The 19,736-nt window shown below is 35.7% G+C and overlaps 1 protein-coding gene across 14 annotated transcripts in view; it reads left to right on the forward strand.

Moving 5' to 3' along the window:
- The window catches only part of MYCBP2 (MYC binding protein 2), a 317,910-nt gene that overhangs the window by 146,491 nt on the left and 151,683 nt on the right, over positions 1 to 19,736 (forward strand). For all 14 annotated transcript variants that reach the window (XM_072622185.1, XM_072622187.1, XM_072622188.1 and 11 more), the window contains 8 exons: positions 6,088 to 6,222; positions 6,477 to 6,560; positions 8,906 to 9,002; positions 11,528 to 11,720; positions 12,356 to 12,630; positions 14,215 to 14,436; positions 15,946 to 16,137; positions 18,368 to 18,574. In XM_072622185.1, the coding sequence (XP_072478286.1) occupies positions 6,088 to 6,222; positions 6,477 to 6,560; positions 8,906 to 9,002; positions 11,528 to 11,720; positions 12,356 to 12,630; positions 14,215 to 14,436; positions 15,946 to 16,137; positions 18,368 to 18,574 (1,405 nt within the window). The remainder of the gene's footprint in view (positions 1 to 6,087; positions 6,223 to 6,476; positions 6,561 to 8,905; positions 9,003 to 11,527; positions 11,721 to 12,355; positions 12,631 to 14,214; positions 14,437 to 15,945; positions 16,138 to 18,367; positions 18,575 to 19,736) is intronic.

Consider the following 19,736-nt stretch of genomic DNA (forward strand, 5'->3'; position numbering starts at 1 on the left):
TCTCCCCATCTTTCCCCTCCTCCCACCCCCTAATACCTTGCATTCTGATTACCCCTTCCCTCAGTGAGCCCTCCCTTCTATCACACCCCACTCTTCTATTATTCCCACCTTCTCTCTTTTCTTGTAGGGCAAGATAAATTTCTATACCCCATTACCTGTGTTTCTTATTTCCCAGTTATATGCAATAGTAATTCTCAACATTCGTTTGTGATACTTTGAATTCCACCTTCTTTTCCTCCTGCCCTCCCTATCTACCCATCCCCACTGAGAAGGCAAGCAATTCAATACAGGCTATATATGTGTCATTTTGCAAAAGACTTCCATTATAATCATGTTGTATAATACTAACTATATTGCCCTCTATCCTACTCTATCCCCCCTTATTTTTTTATTCCCTCATTTGACCTTGTCCCTTCCCAAAAGTGTTTATTTCTAGTTACTCCCTTCTCCCATTTGCCCTCCCTTCTATCATTCCTCTCACCTCACTTGTTGCCTTCTCCCCTACTTCCCTGTAGTATAAGATAGATTTTCATACCAAATTTAGTGAGCATGTTATTCCCTCCTTTAAGCCATATGAAGAGAGAGTAGCTTCACTTTTCCCCTCTCCACTTCTCCCTTTTCTCCTCCATTGAACAAGATTTTTCTTTATCTCTCTTATGAGTTATAGCCTGCCCCATTCCATTTCTCCCTTTCTCTTCCTCATTTTTTCCTCCCTCACCCCTTAATTTTTATTTTATATCTTTTTTTTGTGTGTGGATATCCTCTCTTCTGATTCAACACAGCCTGTACTCTCTGTGTATATGTGTGTGCGTGTGTGTGTGTGTATGTAGAATCCCTCCACTTGCCCAAATACTGAGAAAAGTCTCAAGAGTTATAAATATTTTCTTTCCATGTAGGAATGTAAACCATTCGGGTTTAGAAAGTTTTTTATGATTTCTCCTTCCTGTTTACGTTTTCAAGCTTCTCTTGATTCTTGTGTTTGAAAGTCCTCTATATCATTAAATGATCATTTTTTCCCTTGAAGTGTTATACTCAGTTTTGCTGGGTAGGTGATTCTTGGTTTAAATCCCAGTTCCTTTGACTTCTGGAATATCCTATTCTAAGCCCTTTGATCCCTTAACGTTGAAGCTGCCAGATCCTGTGTTATCCTGATTGTATTTCCACAGTACTCGAATTGATTCTTTTCCAATGAGATATTTCACATTATCTTCCATTTTTTCATTCTTTTGGTTTTGTTTTGTGATTTCTTGGTTTCTCATAAAGTCATTAGCCTCCATCTGTTCCATTCTAATTTTGAAAGAACTATTTTCTTCAGTGAGCTTTTGAATCTCCTCTTCCATTTGGCTAATTCTGCTTTTGAAAGCATTCTTCTCCTCATTGGCTTTTTGAACCTCTTGCCAATTGAGTTAGCCTATTTTTCAAGGTGTTATTTTCTTCAGCATTTTTTTGGGTCTCCTTTAACAGGGTGCTGACCTGCTGTTCATGCTTTGACTGCATGTCTCTCATTTCTCTTCCCAGCTTTTCCTCCACCTCTCTAACTTGATTTTCAAAATTCTTTTTGAGCTCTTCCATGGCCTGAGCCCACTGGGTAGGCTGGGATACAGAAGCCTTGACTTCTATGTCTTTGCCTGATGGTAAACATTGTTCTTTCTCATCAGAAAGGAAGGGAGGAAATGCCTATTCACCAAGAAAGTAACCTTCTATAGTCTTATTTCTTTTCCCTTTTCTGGGCATTTTCCCAGCCAGTAACTTGACTTCTGAATGTTCTCTTCACACTCACTTCATCTCCAGGTCTGCCCAGCCAGCGCTTGGGGTCTGAGATTCAAATGCCTCAGGGCTTTGGCGGGGGTGGGGCTGCTATTCAGTGTGAGATCAGGTTCAGGTGCTCAGCTCAGTTCCCTCAGGGGGTTTATGCAGAGACCTTCAACAATGGATCCAAGCTTCTGCCTGCTTGGGGAGCCCTGGTCTGCTCCCGCCTCCTCTGCTGCCTCCCGAGGGGGCCTGAGTTATGGAGGCACCCCACTCCCCTCTCAACCCCCCAAAGAGACCCTCTCACTGACCCTTGTCACCTGTGGGTGGAGGGGCCCGCGCGGCCGCTGGAGATTCTGTCCCTGAAGCCTGCTCGGATCCGCTCCTTTCGAGCCGCCGAGGCAGGGTTGGGCTCTGCTCTGGGTCCAGGGCACGAGGGACCTTTTGTGAGAGGTTTTCAGGCTCTCTGGAGCAGAAATCTCGTCTGCTCTGTTGTTCTGTGGCTTCTGCTGCTTCAGAATTTGCCGGGAGTTCTTTTTTACAGATATTTTATGGGCAGTGGGTTCGGAGGTAGTATATGTGTATCTTTCTACTCCACCATCTTGGCGCTGCCCCACTCGAATTGATTCTTTGTAGCTGCTTGCAGTATTTTCTCCTTGATCTGGGAACTCTGAAATTTGGCTACAATATTCCTAGTTTCTCTTTTTAGATCTCTTTCAGTAGGTGATCGGTGGATTCTTTCAATATTTATTTTGCCCTCTGGTTCTAGAATATCAGGACAGTTTTCTTTGATAATTTCATGGTAGATAATGTCTAAGTTCTTTTTTTGATCATGGCTTTCAGGTAGTCCCATAATTTTTAAATTGTCTTTCCTCGATCTATTTTCTCAGTTGCTTTTCCAGTGAGATGTTTCACATGATCTTCTGTTTTTTTAAACTTTTGGTTTTGTTTTTTAACTGCTTGGTTTATCTCATAGTCATGTTTCCTTGAGCTCAATTCTCTCTTTCAAAGAACTATTTTGTTCAGTGAGCTTTTGAAACTTCTCCTCCATTTGGCTAATTCTGCTTTTTAAAGCCTCCTTGTCCTCACTGGCTTTTTAGACCTCTTTTTCCAATTGAGTTAGCCTCTTTTTAAAGGTGTTATTTTCCTCAGTATTTTTTTGGTTCTCCTTTAGCAAGCTGCTAACTCGTTTTTCAAGCTCTTCTATTGCCTGAGTCCAGTTTAAGTTCACTTTGGATGCAGGGGCCTTAACTTCCTGTGACAGTATGCCTTGTTCTTCCTCATCTGAAAGGATGAGAGGAGACACCTGTTCACCAAGAAAGTAACCTTCTATGGTCTTATTTTGTTTTCCCTTTTTGTGGCATTTTCCCAGTCAGTTACCTGACTTCTGAATCCTTTGTCAAGAGCATGGTCCTATTGATCATCCTTTCCCCAGTATCACATTCAAGGCTGAGATTTGACTCAACTGCTCGATTTACCCTGGGGCTTTGGGTGGGGGCAGGGCCGTCACTCAGGGCTGAGGTTTAGATCAGCTGCTCCTTACCTCCAGAGGTTTTAAGCTGAGCTGCTTGGACAATGGACCCAGGCTGCTTCCAGCCACCGTAGCTGCCTGCAGTCTGCTGCTGTGGCCTCTGATGTTGCCTGGGGCTATTACTGGAGGAACCCCATTCCCCTCTCACCCAACTGGGAAAGCCCTCCCACAGTGACCTTTGGAGCTTTTTTTGTTGCTTGTGGGTTGAGGTATTCTGCCCTGGAGGTCTGTTCAGGTCCTGTTCCTCCCAGTTCCGTGTGGCCAGGGCTGGGCTCCTCTCTGCTCAGCACCCTATGAGATAGACCTTTCCTGTTGACCTTCCAGGTTACCTTTGGCTGGAAACCTCTTTCGCTCTGTTGTTACATGGCTTCTGCTGCTCTAGAATTTGTTGAGAGTCATTTTGTACAGGTATTTTGTGGGCTGTGGGGGAAGCGCTAGAGTATACGCATCTTTCTACTCCACCATCTTGGCTCCACACCTGATTTGATTTTCTCTAGATATTACAACCATACAAAATCAAAATAGATGTTTTTCAAATCATAAACATTAAGCACATCCTATGTGCCAGGCACTCGAAGTGCTGAGGATGCAAGAAAGATAAAAGAAAGTCCTTGTTCTCAAGTAATTCACAATCTAACGGGAGAGACAACATGCAAATAACTACGTGCAAACAAACTATACAACATAAATTTGAAATAATCGAGTAAAGCCACTAGAATTAATGGAGATCAGGAGGGATTTATTGTAAATGATGGAATTTTAGCTAGGATTTGAAGGACACCAACAAAATTAAGAAAGGGAGATGAAGAAGGCATGAGGGTCAGCTAGTGAAAATGCTTCAGAGTGGAGAGATAGGGTATCTTCAAGGAACAGCAAGGAGGCCAGTGTCACCAGATCACAGATTATGTGGAAGGAAGACTGTAAGGTGAAATAAGACTAGAAAGGTTGACAGGGGAGGTTATGAAGAGCTGTGCCTGCCAAACAGAGGTTTTTATACTTGATAATGCTAGAGGTGATAACTTATTGAGTAGAGGTGTGACATGGCCAGACCTATGCTTTAGAAAAATCACTTTGGTGACTAAATGAAAGTGGAAGAAGACTTGAGGCAGGCAGACGTACCTGCAGGCAGCAATTCAGGCATGTAATGATGAATGCCTGCACCACAGTGGTGGCAGTATCAGAGGAAATGAGAGCTGTTATGAAGATAAAATTGACAAGCCTTGGCAATGGATTGGATAAGGAGGGGGGGGTGGGAGGAGTTGAGAGAGAGTGAGGACTTAAGGATGACATCTAAGTTTTCTGGATTGAACAAGAGATTGGCAAAAAACATTGTAAAACAGTGCTATTCTTCACTAATTAAAATAGGTTACTTATATCAACACATAATGGATTTGTTTATTGTTATTTTTAAGTGAATTATTAAGGAAATATTTTAAAATTTTAGCAGTTTTTATTTACAATATGGTAAATGTCAATAAATATAGCCCCTGTATTGTAGACTCTTAAGACCAGGCCTGTATCCCTTATTCCGCACTGCCTCTCATACGTAAATGTATATATGTGTATAAATGCATGTATGTATTCATGCACAATTGCATGCATCTTATATTGTTTTAGTCCTCAGTAGTTTTTAAGCATATAAAGGGGTCCTGAGACCAAAAAGTTTGAGAACTGCAAGAAGGAGAGGAGCCAGAGCAAACCCTCAGAAAAAATCCACTGCTAGTGGAATTGCCCTGGCTGAATGAAGGTCTAGCCAGAGACTGAGGAGTGGTCTGAAGGTAGGAAGACTATCAGGCAAGTGCAGTAAATTAGGAAACTTAGAGAGAAGAGAAGATCCAGAAAAGGGTGATTCTACGACGTCAGAGGTTTCAGAGAAGTCACAATGGATAAGTACTGAGAAAAAGGTGTTAGTTTTGGCTGTTAGAGATCATTGGTAACTTTGGAGAGAGCAGTTTGAGTTGAAGAAGGTCAAAAGCCAGATTACATGAAATTTTAAAATAAATAAAATAAAATATATGGTTCTCTCAAATAGTCTAGCTGAGAAGGGGAAATGAAGTACAGAATGACAGCTAGTAACGATGGTTGGATCATGGGATTTTTTTTTTTAAGGGTAGGGGATAGATAGGCATGTTTGTGGCAGCAGGGAAAGAACCACAATAGATAGTAAAGGAATGAAGATTAAGTCGGGATGATAGAGAGGCACTTTTCTTTAGACGGATGAGATAGGATGAGATCAAAGACGCGTGTGGAGGGCTTAACTTTAGCACAGAGGAGAGGTGCTTCTTGTATTTATATCATGAGGTTGGCTGAAGGAACTGTGTCTATAAGAAAAGACTTATGAATGTGTTGGAGTGGGGGAGTGGCGTAGATGTGTATGATGGTTATCTTGCAATATTTTAGGGACTAAATAAGGAGGAGAAATTAAACTTTTTCAACGTGACCCCAGACAACAGAATTTGGCATTGTAACTGCAATAAGAAAAGGCATATTTAGGTTTCATGCAAGAAAAATTTTTTCTAGTAATTAAAACTATTTCAGAATTGAATGGGTTGCCATGAGAGAGAATCCCGCTCACTAGAAATCTTCAAATTGAATTTGAATGACTTCTTTTTACTTATATTTTAAGAGGTTCTTACTCAGGTATGATTTGAACTGAATGACTGAGATCTTTCCCATCTCTTAAGTTCTGTGATTCTGTGAATTTCAATTTGATATGCAGCTTTTCATTCATTTTAACTTGGTTTCTGTTAGGTAGATTTATCAGCAATCTATAGATTTTGGCATTGTCTGATTAATATTTCTCTCAGAGAAAAATATGCCATGATGTTCGATGAGCCAGTTCTTCTACAAGCTGGCTGGTGGTATGTTGCATGGGCTCGTGTGTCAGGACCCAGCAGTGATTGTGGATCTCATGGACAAGCCTCTATTACCACAGATGATGGGTAAGTCTGAAGTATCATTAATTATTTCATCAAAGAATGTGCTTTAGGAGTATTGTTGATATCAAGAAAGTTAGATCTGAGGACAAGTTTTAAAAGAGTCAATGTGACCTTTTCCCTGAGTTGTTACTTTTCAATAGTCACTTAGCTTTAAGATCAACTTAAAGATCTCTTGTAAAAATATTGATACTTCTCACTGATAATTTTTTTTGATAAATGAAGTATTTTAATTTTTTTATATTTTTCTTTTTATTCAGAGTTCTTTTCCAATTTAAGAGTTCAAAGAAATCAAACAATGGTACAGATGTTAACGCAGGACAGATACCTCAGTTATTATACAGGTATTGTACGTATTTTCATGTAAAATTATTTCTTTCCCCATTGTGAATAGACCCAGGAGTATTCTGAAGTATGATAAAGTGAAAATTATTTGGGTCATTGATTATTTTTAAAGCATTCAGGAAAGTGATTATGATGTCCAGAGAAATATAGACTTGTATGTAAAAACACTTAACTCAGCTTGACTTTCTGTGTATTTCAGTCTGTTTTTTTTTCAGTGACATTTTTTACATTAGAGAAAGCTAGGTGGTTCAATGGATAGAGTTCTGGACTTGGAGTCAGAAAAGATGTGAATTCAAATCCTGACCCAGATAAATACAAACAGTGTGATCTTGAACAAGTCACTTAACCTCTCTGACTCAGTTTTCTCATCTCTAAAATGAAGATGTTAACAATAGTACCTGTGCCTTAGGGTTGTTATGAGGTTCTAACAGTGTTGCAAATGAATAGTACTTTGCAAATCTTAAAATGCATATAAATTCTCGCTATTATTACTTTATTCTCATCATGAGGATTAATTTTAAACTTGAATTCTTTTGCCTGTTAGGTGATATTTTTCTTCTACCAAGAACTATACATTATTAAAACTTTTGTTAATTTTCCTTAACATTTTGTTTACAGTAGCCAGGCATGTTCATCCAAGAGAAAACTTTATAGTGAAATTGGAAAAAAAAGCTTTATCTTTGGATCCTGAGTTACCTGCTCTAGGTTTTATTTTCCTTGTTAAATATTTCGTAGTGTAGAGTCAGCATTTCCTTGCTATTAACAAAATGTAATATTTAATTAAAATTGAAAAGCAACACAGTGGTCAAACACTATAAGATGCATGCATACGTGTATGAATACATATGTGCATTCATACACACTTAAACATTAACGTATGGGAGGTAGTATGGAATAACGAATAGAGGCCTGCCCTTAAGAGTCCACAATATCTGGGTTTTCAAGTCTTGCCTCTGCCATCCTTTAGCTTAGTGACCATTGAATCTCTTGCTACTGCCAGACCACCCTCTAAAACTGTAAGTTGTATTTGAGATGCTAATCTGCATCATTGAAAGTAATTTAGACACCCAGAAATATACCATTCCATTAAATCACAGATATAGGAAAATGTCCCAGTATTAATTTATGTGTATTCTTAGAAAATTCTTCAGAGAGATTTTAATGATTCTTCATGGCTATTTTATGATATTTACTTAATATTTTCTCTTATGCTTATGGGAAAAAGTGAATCATTTCTTAACTATCTTTATATTAATGTTCTATATTTTTAGGACATATTCTGGTTTTAATTATTTCTCTTTGAAATAATCAGTGCTAAGAAACAAAAAATTAAAAATTCTTCATATATCCGTCTGTTGAGTAAAACCTATAGATTATTATCTCAAAGATAATTTTTTCTAAGAAAAAAGTTTCAGAAATATGGGAAATCTATTTCATCAATCAAAAACAAAGTATTTTTAGTATCAGTTATATGTTGAGCACACTTTGTTTTCTGTATCTTAAAAACTGTTTTTAAGAAATTCATATATATATGTACACATACATAAAGACACACAGAACCTTTTATACATGATATGTATCAATTCATCAAACTGATGTCATAAGTGTATACACTCCTTCCAGTACTTCAAATTATAACCTATCCCAGCCTTCTAATATTCGGTGTAGTTTTTATCAGTGAATTCCCATAAATCCTTTATAAAATGTGTACTCAGTATACACTCAAACAAAGTCAAGTGCAAGTCATGTCATCCTTTCTCTGGTGGCATGATCTTCTTTGGAAACAGAGGATGAACACAACAACTCAATATAACAGAAGTTTTCCTCTAGGTCTTTTCTAAATGGAAATGACATTAAAGAAGAGGAATTATAATCTGCTTTGCTGCTGTGCCCTAAGGATCAGGGGACCTTTCCATCTAACTCACAACTGAAACTTTTCATATGTGTTGTCTCCCCCAATAGAATGTGAGCTCCTAGAAAACAGGGACTGTGACTTTTCTTTGTATACCCAGAGCTTTGTGCATAGTGAGTGCTTCATAAATGCTTTATTTGTTCAATTTAACATTCCAGGAGTACCAAAGGTTGCACATATTTCTGTCTCTTTTTTTTATGTTTATTGCTGTGATATAAGCAAGTTCTGTATATAGTCTCAGCTTTAATGTTAAAATTTTCTAGTCTTTTTCTAATTAGTAGATAGCTCAATATCTTTTTAATTACCCACCACAGCATTTTTTTAAAACATGGAGAAAATTTTACTTGATTATATTAGAAGAAAAAAGATATGTATATTTTTATTGGATTTTCCTGTATAAACCAGTTTTGTATGTTTTTCACCTTTCTTCAGGCTCCCAACCAGTGATGGCAGTGCTTCAAAAGGTAAACAGCAAACCACTGAACCTGTGCACATTTTAAAGCGGTCTTTTGCAAGGACAGTCTCCACGGTGAGCTAACTAAAGTAGACATTTTGACGATTCTGGCCTATAAGTTAATTTCTAAATTTTACCCCTTAGTTTCATGTGAATGTTCATACTTCTGTCATGTATACACACAAGATGTAATAATGAATTCTCAACTTGATTTAATAAACTCAGTTTTAACTTAACTTTAGTACATTGTCATAAAAATGTGATATAATTGATATTAGTATGCTTTATCAAAGATGAAAAGTTGGTTAAAAAGTCATTAGGAAAGGTGTAAAAAATGCATGTATGTATTCTTCAGGTTCATAACCTCAGAGTAGTTTCATAGGCATAATTTGGCCGTGAAGTTCCAAAACTCATGTTTAAGATCTGTAATGGTACTTTTTAAGCATCTAGATTTCCATTTGAGTGAAAGTTGCTCTAGAATATCTATCTTCAGATTAAAAAGATGTTATACAGCAAACTAGATCTGATGTATTATGGTCTGTGATCCTGATTAGCCATTTCTGTATAGAGCTGAATTTAATATTGCCTCTTATCAGTCGTGTTGCCAGCCACTAGTTTTTGTACTAATAGAACTGTAAATTAATGATAGCAACCTATGATGCTTGCTATGTTCTTTGTAACTTAGTTTTCTGCTCCTCTTACTAGCACTTCTGGGTTACATTTCTGTAGCGTTTCAAGGTTTGAATAGACCTTATATATGTTACTTCATTATAGCAGTCGAGCATATCTTCATTTTCTCCTCTTCTGTGAAGGTTTGCTTACTACTGCTACTAATAGGTTACCTTTACATGGTGCTTCAAAGTTGGGGAAAAAAACACTGCCTATTAAGCATCTCATCCATTCCCACAACAATCCTGCAAGGTGAAAGTGCTCAGAATTATTATCACTCAGTTTTACAGAGGAGGAAACAAGTCCCAGACAGAGGCTGAGTGACTTACAAATGGTTTTTTGGCAAGTGAGTGTCAGAGGTATAAGACCAGCATCTTTACTGTGACTTCTTTATCAGAAATGATTCCCTCAGCCTATGCTTCACATTGCCTTAGATGAATCTCTTATTAGGGGTAGTTGATAGCACAGTAGACAGAGAGCTGAGCCTGGAGTCAGGAAAAGCTGAGTTCAGATCTGACACTGACTAGCTGTATGACCCTGGGCAAGTCACTTAACCTCTGTCTGTCTCAGTTTCATTAGCTGTAAAATGGGGAGCATAATAGCAGGATTGTTGTGAATATCAAATAAGATAATTGTAAAGCACTGAACTCAATCACTGGTGCATAGTAAGTAAGTAAGCATATGATTGTTAGCTAGTAGTGGTAGTATATTAATGCCTAAGTAGTTTATGAAGTTACAAGGTAGTTTTTAAAAATTAGTTTTGAAAGTTAAATTTTTCAGTTACGGTTAAATTACAATAAACTTTCAATTCTTGGAAACTCCTGTCACCAACAAAATTTTGAATTCTTTTGATAACATTCTACACCCTTTTGTTGTATATCAATTATTAGACAACGTACAGTCCAATTGAAGCTAAAAGAGGAAGTACCATTTCATTCCATACCATTTAAAAAGGATTTGGGTTTTTTTTTTTTTTGGAAGTTTGAAAGCATTTAGTTTCATTTTTTTGTCCTTTATTAATGGAATTTAGTGTTTAGAGTTTGTTGTTGTTTTTTCCCCAAAATAAGTATACCAGTATATTAGTGGTTGATTACATACAGTTATCCTTTCCACACTGTGGGGGTTAGGGGCATGGCACCCCTATGATGTGGAAAAATCCACATAAAATTTTTTGACCCTCCATACCAGAGAAGTGGTCTGAATTGTTGCTTTTTATTAAAAAATAAAATATGTTATTATACAATACTACACATGCATTTTAGGTATTTCTGAGTTTCTAAACTTTTTCTCATCTCTTTGCCTCATGTATTGTTTACACCTTCCGCAAAACTACCCAAAAATTCCCATTTGATTTCTTATGCTGACCCATGATATATTGAAACCATGATGGGGAAAGTTATGATATGAAGGGGTATTTTATGTAACATAATACATAAAAATTTCTGAAAAGCCTATCTGTATTTGTACAGAAATAAAACAGGTATAGGGACTAGAACTGTGATTTCTTTGGCATAGGGAATTCCATTTTACCAGTACAAGTCATCTTCTTCTTTGCAACTTAGATAGTTGCCTAGAAAGCACTGAGAAGTTTACTTGTTCATGGTCACACAACCACATTGTGTCAGAAATAGTGATTAAAGCAAGATTTTCTTGGTCTCAAGCTTAACTTTCTATTCCTGTGCTATGTTGCCTCTGGGGATATGATCTTTTGTTAATGTGATGATATAATTGAACTTTTTGCTCATTTTTTTATGTAATCCTACTGTTTTTAGCTTGATAAATTAAAGCACTTTGAAATTTTGGGTTTTTAAGATGTATTATCAGGTAAGATCCTGAGGCTGATTATCAGCCTTTTGCCTAAATATTTATATATTTCAATCTGTTATATCCATTAAACTAATAACATTTTAACTTTTCTTATTCTGGATTAGGAATGCTTTGAGTCTCTGTTGAGCATACTTCATTGGAGTTGGACCACTTTAGTTTTAGGAGTAGAAGAACTTCGGGGATTAAAAGGATTCCAATATACTGCTACCCTTCTTGATTTAGAGAGATTGCGTTTTGTGGGTACTTGTTGTCTACGGCTGTTACGTGTCTATACCTGTGAGATTTACCCTATGTCAGGTATGATGTAGATAGGAATTTTACCAGGGAAAAATCTGTATATTTGAAGTACATTATTAATAATTTTTAAAAATTTTCTTCATTTGAAATTGTTGTTTTCAGTTTATAGAATTGTTCTCCTCTATTATGCCCTGATTGATTAACGTAGACCCAGGCCTGTGTGCATAAATATTTAGTAATGTTGACTTGCCATTTTTTAAAAGAAAAAGACATTTCAGGTTCTAATGAAGTACTCTAGGTAATGTTGTACTGGCCAACTATATTCATTTTGAATAACCAAGTTATAATTTTAAAATCAGTTCATTTATGTGTAGATACTAAAATATATCAAAACAACATATTTCAGATTTTAATACCCTGTTACTATGTCAATTTAGGAAAACTATAATAAGTAACTCCAAATATTTTGATATAAATGTTAAAATTAGTTTGAGTGACTGATATTTTATTTGTGGTAAACATAAGCAAAAGAACTTTATTTTGTGCTACAACCAAAGAGTAACTTGTTTCATTGTTTATGTGCAGATATTTATGATTTTAGGTATACAATAGAATATATGCTTTGCATTTTGAGAGAGATTTTTTTTTTAATTCACTACTGTTATATGTTTACACTTCATTTTGTTCCCTTATAGCTACTGCTAAAGCAGTTGTAGAAGAAACAAGTAAATTAGCAGAGTGTATTGGAAAAACCAGAACTTTGCTACGAAAAATTTTATCTGAAGGAGTTGATCACTGCATGGTCAAGTTGGATAATGATCCCCAAGGGTATCTCAGTCAGCCATTAAGTCTGTTGGAGGCTGTCCTTCAGGAGTGTCATAATACCTTCACAGTCTGCTTTCATTCTTTCTATCCAACCCCCGCCCTGCAGTGGGCTTGCCTTTGTGATCTCCTGAATTGTTTGGATCAGGTATGTTAAGTACCACAATACGTTGGTAGAAATTATCCTGTTTTTAATTTTATGTTTAATAAGAGAGATACAACACAAAGTTTGTCTGGATTATGGCCCCTGACAAAATTTCAGGTTCGCATGGATGTTTGATATTCTTCATGTGGACTGATACCAATCACACCTCACAGTTTTATTAAGTGACTTCTCTGTCCCATCACACTGTTCATGAAATAAATACACAATGATTTTACAAGGAAGACACTAACAACTAAAGGAATCAGAAGGGGCCTCTAAACAGAGAATGTTCTTAAAATAAACCTCCTAGGGAGCTAGAGCTTTAGGAATCAGAAGTGAAGCGGTCAGGTGTTCTAGGCAGAGGCAGTAATCTGTGCACATGTGTAGAAGCAGAAGGTAAACTTTCCTGGATAATAACTGCAATTTGGAATAATAAAATCTGGAAGTTTATTGAATATTCCTCTTTGTTGCTCGTGTAGGATTCTCTGTATCAGTATGGCACAGAAGCCTGAGGCCTCATTCCTAGGGCTATTAAATCTCTTATTTTAGGAAGGTAAATATTGAGCTCTCTAAAAATTTATGGTTTCTTGTGTGCTCCACAGCTCAGTCCTAAACAGCTCACTAGCTGCAGTCATGCACTTTACTGACACTGCCTTGACTAGTATAATAGAATTGTACATTTTCCCAATGCAATATAATGGCACCTTGGAGAGGGGTGAAGGAGGCATGAGATTAGTGATAAATGTGGATTTAAAATAGGTTCCCAAAGTGAGCAGTAGCTCAGTCTGGGGGGTGCTGGTATGTTCCGAGTGGGGAAACACAGCCTCAGGTGATGCAAATTTAAAAAAAAAAAGCCATTAAAGGGTTAAAGAATTAGTTTTTCAGAGGGACACTGAGTAATTTTTTTAAAGGTTGTGTTAGGCCAAATAAGTTTGAGAGCCTTTGATTTAAAGTATAGAATTTTGCTTTACAGCTAGTTTAGGACAAAGTTAACTTAAAACATATCAAGAATTGCCTCTAAGATTTTTTTCTCTCCTAAGTTTTTTTCACAGTAGGATCCTTTATTGCATTCTAGTTTTATAGTTTGCTACCCATTTTTCTGAATAACTAACATGGAGTGATTGGATAGTATTATAAAGTTTTAAATGAAAGGGGTTTCTGGTTTGCCCTATTTACTATGTAGTTAGATAAACCAAGATGAGGAGAAAATTTTTCATTCTTGTTCACAGTGTGGCACAGATGTAAAGGACAGGAAATTGCCACTAGTATTGAAATGACCTTTCTTCATAGTGCTGAAAAAGGCCAACCAGTAGCAACTTTAAGCTATATGTGTGTTATAATAATTGAAACTGGAAGGATTTCTTGAACTTTCCTTGTTCAATATTTTTTAATCTCCATAGAATCAGTAACTGATCTTTAAAAAAATGTTTGTTTTCAAATATCAAAAGAAGTCATCTGAATTGCAGTGCAATTATGCTGATTCCAAAATCTTTGTCATTGATCTATATCTCTTTAATTCTTGTGCTTCATAAGATTTGGAATTTACATTAATTTATTTTGGGTTGGGTCCTGGGTTTTTTGTCAAAGGATATCCAAGAAGCTAATTTCAAGACATCAAGTAGTCGACTACTTGCTGCTGTTATGTCAGCTTTATGTCACACATCTGTCAAGTTGACCTCTATCTTTCCCATTGCCTATGATGGAGAAGTATTACTTAGATCTATTGTTAAACAAGTCAGCACTGAAAACGACTCTGCCCTGGCTCACCGGTTTCCTCTGTTGGTAGCACACATGGAAAAACTCAGTCAGGTCAGAATTGATTATGAAGTATTTTTCGTTATTTTTTCTAGGGAAATGGAATTTTAACTGACTTTTACTTATTAAATTAAGAAATGAAACCTTTTGCTTTTGTCATTGTTTATTCTAACCTAATTCTAATTTGCTGCCAGATGTTAATTTTCTTTGTTAATTTTCACAAGATTAACCTGCTTTAAGGAGAATTCCCAGTTGTACATCTGTAGAAAAAATTCAGTTTTTTTTACAGTTTCTTCAGAATCATTTAATAGCAGTTTTATTGTAGTAAGGCATCATGGAGAAAAGTGAACCTTAAAATTATTTTTAGAATACTAATATTTGAAATTCACTCCTATTTAATATTTATTAAACGTTCTAAAAATAAAATCTATATTTAAGATTACTTTTCTGTGTGTCATCAGTTTTTATTTCATGATTTCTCGTAGGAAAAAGTCATTGCAAAATCTTTGTATTTTTAATGATTTCTTCAGTTTCAAAATGGAGATGTAATGGGTATAATTTACATGAAATTATCATTATGAAGATTTTAAATAAATATTTCATTCAAAATAGAATTTTATTCCCCAGTATACTTGGAATTCAGAAAAAAGATCACTCTTTTAACCCAGTCTGACCATAATGTACACTGTGTTTAAAATATATCAGAAGGCTTAATTATGGTTGTCATTCTATAAAATAACTTTCATAGGATTAAATATGTCTTAGCTGTACCCTCAATTGAATCAGTTTTCCCTTTATATTTGTCCTTTAATTAATATATACAACCCATATTTTTTATTTAAATGTGGTTTTTTGTTTTTGCATTCTTGACATCTTATCCAGATATCAAAAAGGATAAAATGGTTGTTTATTTTTAAAATGTAAGAACAAATGTTAAATTATATTACACAATGAAATACACTAGTGGTATCTGGGGAAGAAGGGAGGCTCTATTGCTAAGAACTGCAAGATCAAAGGCTAAGACTTGTCTCCACAAAGTAATGTGAAATTATGTACAGCTTCTTTCATAGTTTGAATCTTCTTTTTCTGGTATTTAAAATAGAATAGATACCACTCTTTGTTAATATAAAAAATAACAGAAAACTCTTGAAATCAGAAGTCCTAAGCTGGAGTCCTGACTCTGACACTTAATTAGATTTGTGCCCTTGGGAAGCTGCTTTATCTTTCTTCCTTAAATATCAAACATCCCAAAAATGTCAAACAATTATCCCTACTTGTAAAATTGGAATAATACTTGCATGACTCATCTTATATGGCTGTCATGGGGCAGGTTTAGTGTAAGTTCTAAAAGTGCTTTTATTACAGAAGTGAAAAGACAGTAAAAGTGATCAAAGGAAACAAATGAGTTTTGACACTGAAAATTTGACTTGATGTGATTTCTATCCGAGTATGAATTTTAAAAACATGGTCTTTAAAATAAAATTATTTTAAATAGATGCCCATGTCAAAGAAACTAAGGCAGCATTTTTTGTCTGTTCTGTTTTATTTTTCACTCCATCATAGAGTGAGGAGAATATCTCTGGAATAACAAGCTTTCGTGAAGTTCTGGAGAAGATGTTGGTTATTGTTGTGTTACCAGTCAGAAACAGCCTGAGACGAGAAAACGAACTCTTCTCCTCCCATCTGGTCTCTAATACTTGTGGATTACTTGCTAGTATTGTGAGCGAACTTACAGCATCAGCCCTTGGATCTGAGGTACTGATTGTGTTACTTACAGTTTTATGATACAGATTGCTTTTAAATAAACTGTAAATGTTTTGTTTAAATGTAATTTCAAATAAGCGTACAGTTTAAAGAAAGCTGGCAAAACTTTGTTTTTATTCTTCATTTATAAATACCTTGCACATGGTCTCCTGGCAAATTCAGCACCTTCTAACATACTTAAAGTCTTTTTTTTTTTTTTTAAGATAGCAGAACAAAGTAATTTTTATTTGGGAAATAAAGATTCACAGTGCTCAAAATCCTGAATTATCTTACAATCACAGATGTTTTCAGTAAAGACAAAGTGTGATAGTAGAAAAAACAATAAATTAGAGGATAAAATACCAGGGATCTATGCAGTCCTGGCTTTGCCCTTTGGTAACTGTGAGTCTGTGGCCAAGTCACTTTACGTTTCTATTGCTCAGTTTCCTTTTCTCCACAATGAAAAGTCAATCATTCACTCAATAAGGATTTATTAAATTTCTGATACCATTATTTGAAGAGAAGACTTGGAAGGATGTTACCTGTCTTCAAATAGTCATAAAATAGATGCACCTTCTAACTTTGAAGGTACTGAATACAAGGTGTTATCAAAAATATAGTATTTAAGTTACCAAGTATTCTGTGCCTTTAGTTACTTAGTTTCTTGTTGGGGACCTCTTGTAGCTAGCAGCTTGCTACATTTTAAAACTTTATAGAATTTGTTTTTATTATTAGTTTTTCTCTAGTATCTTTCTTTAGGCTCTCTTCCTCCTGCCCTCCCTCCTTCTCCCACCCCCAAATAAACCATACTGCCTGTTCTCCTCTCACCGCTTCAATCTGGATTCCTTACTTGTCTAGAGAAACATTCTGGCTCGTTGTACTGCCCCTCCACATGAATCCAAAGGCCTTAGTTTGAGAAACATTCTTTTCTGAAATTTATTCTGAGTATGGGCAGCTATGGGTCAGGAGGATCACAGCTTCCCTCATCTGCTGTATTTCATATTCAAATAATTGTTTTTGAATATTACTATATGCTAAGTAGTCTCTGAATGGGTTCCAAGGAGATATGTATGTGGTCAAATAGTTGACAATCTAATTGTAGTTAAAGAGTTTACATTTCTAACCCAGGGTAATCTTCAAAACATAAAAAGAGTAGCTGCAGGCCTACCTTGGGGGCCTATAAGTCACTCTTACAGTATTGGAAGGCCTATTTTTAGTTAGTCTATTCACAAATTCTTCTACTCAGTTTCCTTGAATCTCTAAGACCAATCTGGGTCAGAAGTAGGGCCTTTTAGTTTAATGTGCCATAAACCAGAACAAGTTTCCTTGACAGATTACATATTTGGTGAAGTCAGAGGCATATGCCTTGGATATCTATGTATTAAACTGATATTATTTGTATGATTGGTATTTCTTAACAAAATTCCAATTCTTCTGTTAAGAATAACAGAAGTTTGTCAACTATGACAAAATAGAGCTAGCATTTGTACAGCAAACGGTGTTTTCCAATCATTTAAGTAAATATTAAAAAGCTATCACTGTATCTTGCTTTTTTTTTGTTTTGATTGAGACTGTTTGCTCTTTAAGTCAATATATTTTGGTGCTAAAGGTCTTTCTGAATTGTTGATCTGCACTGTTAAAGGGAGTTTCCCACAGTAGTGAAATGACAGATCTTCCCACTTTCCAACCTTCTCCCAACATACACACACACACACACACACACACACACACACACACACACACACACACACACACACAAAACCAGAGAGTCATTCCAGTTTATGAATTTGAATGAAACCCTGAGAATATGCTGTTGTTCAGAAAATGATGAGAAAATGATGAGAATTTTGTAGAAAAGTATTTTCTCCTGGTTATACTTAGAATGCTAAAATCTTCATTGTTTTTGTAGTTCTCCTGGATGTGATGTGTAACTTTCATAATGTTGCCTCACCTCACACCACTTTAAAATTTGGTAATGTTTTATAACCAGATCTAAGTACAAAGTTATGAAACCCATCATTTAATTGTTCCCCTTCATAAAACTTTCTTGTTGACTAATTTGTCCCTATAATATCATTTTACTCAGAATTTTTTATTGAGGAACCAATTAACATCAGACAGTATATATTTGTCTATTAGGTTACTATCTAGAAACTTGGAGATAAAATTTACAGAGATAGGGTAAGTAATATTGCTGCTTGGTACTATGAAATTATTAATGGTTTATTTTACATTTTAACAGGTTGACGGACTTAACTCTCTTCATTCTGTCAAATCCAGTGCTAACCGATTTACTAAAACAAGTCAAGGAAGAAGTTGGAATACTGGAAATGGGTCTCCTGATGCAATCTGTTTTTCTGTAGACAAGCCTGGTATAGTTGTGGTTGGCTTTTCTGTCTATGGAGGAGGAGGAATTCATGAATATGAATTAGAGGTCTTAGTTGATGATGTAAGTACTGCTGTTGAGTTAACATTATAATGGTTTTAGCATGATAGATTTTTAAAATTTTTTGGAGGGATATTATCTGGGAAAGGTATTAGATCACTTTTCCCCAGAGAGCAGAATTAGAACCCATGAGCTACAATTAGAAGGTGACAAAAAGATATTTTAATAACATTTAAACCTGTCTACAAATAGAACTTGAGGGGATACATTGTCTCCCAATGTCAGAGTTGCTCAGATGGAAACTAGATGACATTTGTTAGGACATTGTAGAAAGTATTTGGGCAGGATGTTTAACTAGAGCAGAGGTTCTAAGCCTTTTTGTGTCATGGACCCTTTTGGCATTTTGGTGAAATCTGTCATCTCAGAATAATGTTTTTAAATGAGTAAAATAAAATACATGAGATGAAGGAAAGAAATTATATTAAAATGCAGTTAGCCAAGTATTTTTTAAAAAGTTCAGAGGACTCCAGTTAAATCCTGGACTAGATGAAGTTCATTCCAACTCTGTATTTTCTGATTCTCTATGTTATCTTATATGTTAATATTCGTCATCAGTGCCATGGGGCATGAAATCCACATTATCTTTGTCCTAGGAATTAGTAAAAACTTGGTGAGACTTTAAATCTTTCAGAAAGCCATCATGTAAGACAAGTAGAAAAATAACAGGCCATTGCTCTTTGTATCAGTAGTCTCTTTAGGGCTACATTAGAAACAGAGATTAAACCAAAAGTTAAAAACTTAATTGAGCACCATTTTACAGGTATTGCTCTGGAGTCAAATATATGTTAAGTATTGCTACTATGTAGTAGACGAGATTTAACTTGCAAACCAGAATCGACCTATGGACCAGTGTCTGGGAAATTCTGCAATAGAATTGTAATTCATGGTTCTTTAGTTTTGTGAATAACCTTACTTAGAACTTGGCTATGATAAAGTGGAGCAAAAACCAAAGGATACAAATTTCTATTTTAGGCAGTGGGATATGTCTAGTCATTCAGAAAGGAATCATATAATTTTAGAGGTTAAATTTTAGAAGCTTCCAAACTCCTTCATTTTAAAATTGAGAAAACAAAAGCTCACAGTGGTTTGACCAAGAAATATCACATAACTACTTAGGGACAGACCTAGGACTATATATAATTCATGTCTCACTCTCAATCTGGAG

Source organism: Notamacropus eugenii, chromosome 6, assembly GCF_028372415.1.
Source record: "Notamacropus eugenii isolate mMacEug1 chromosome 6, mMacEug1.pri_v2, whole genome shotgun sequence".
Lineage (NCBI taxonomy): Eukaryota > Metazoa > Chordata > Mammalia > Diprotodontia > Macropodidae > Notamacropus > Notamacropus eugenii.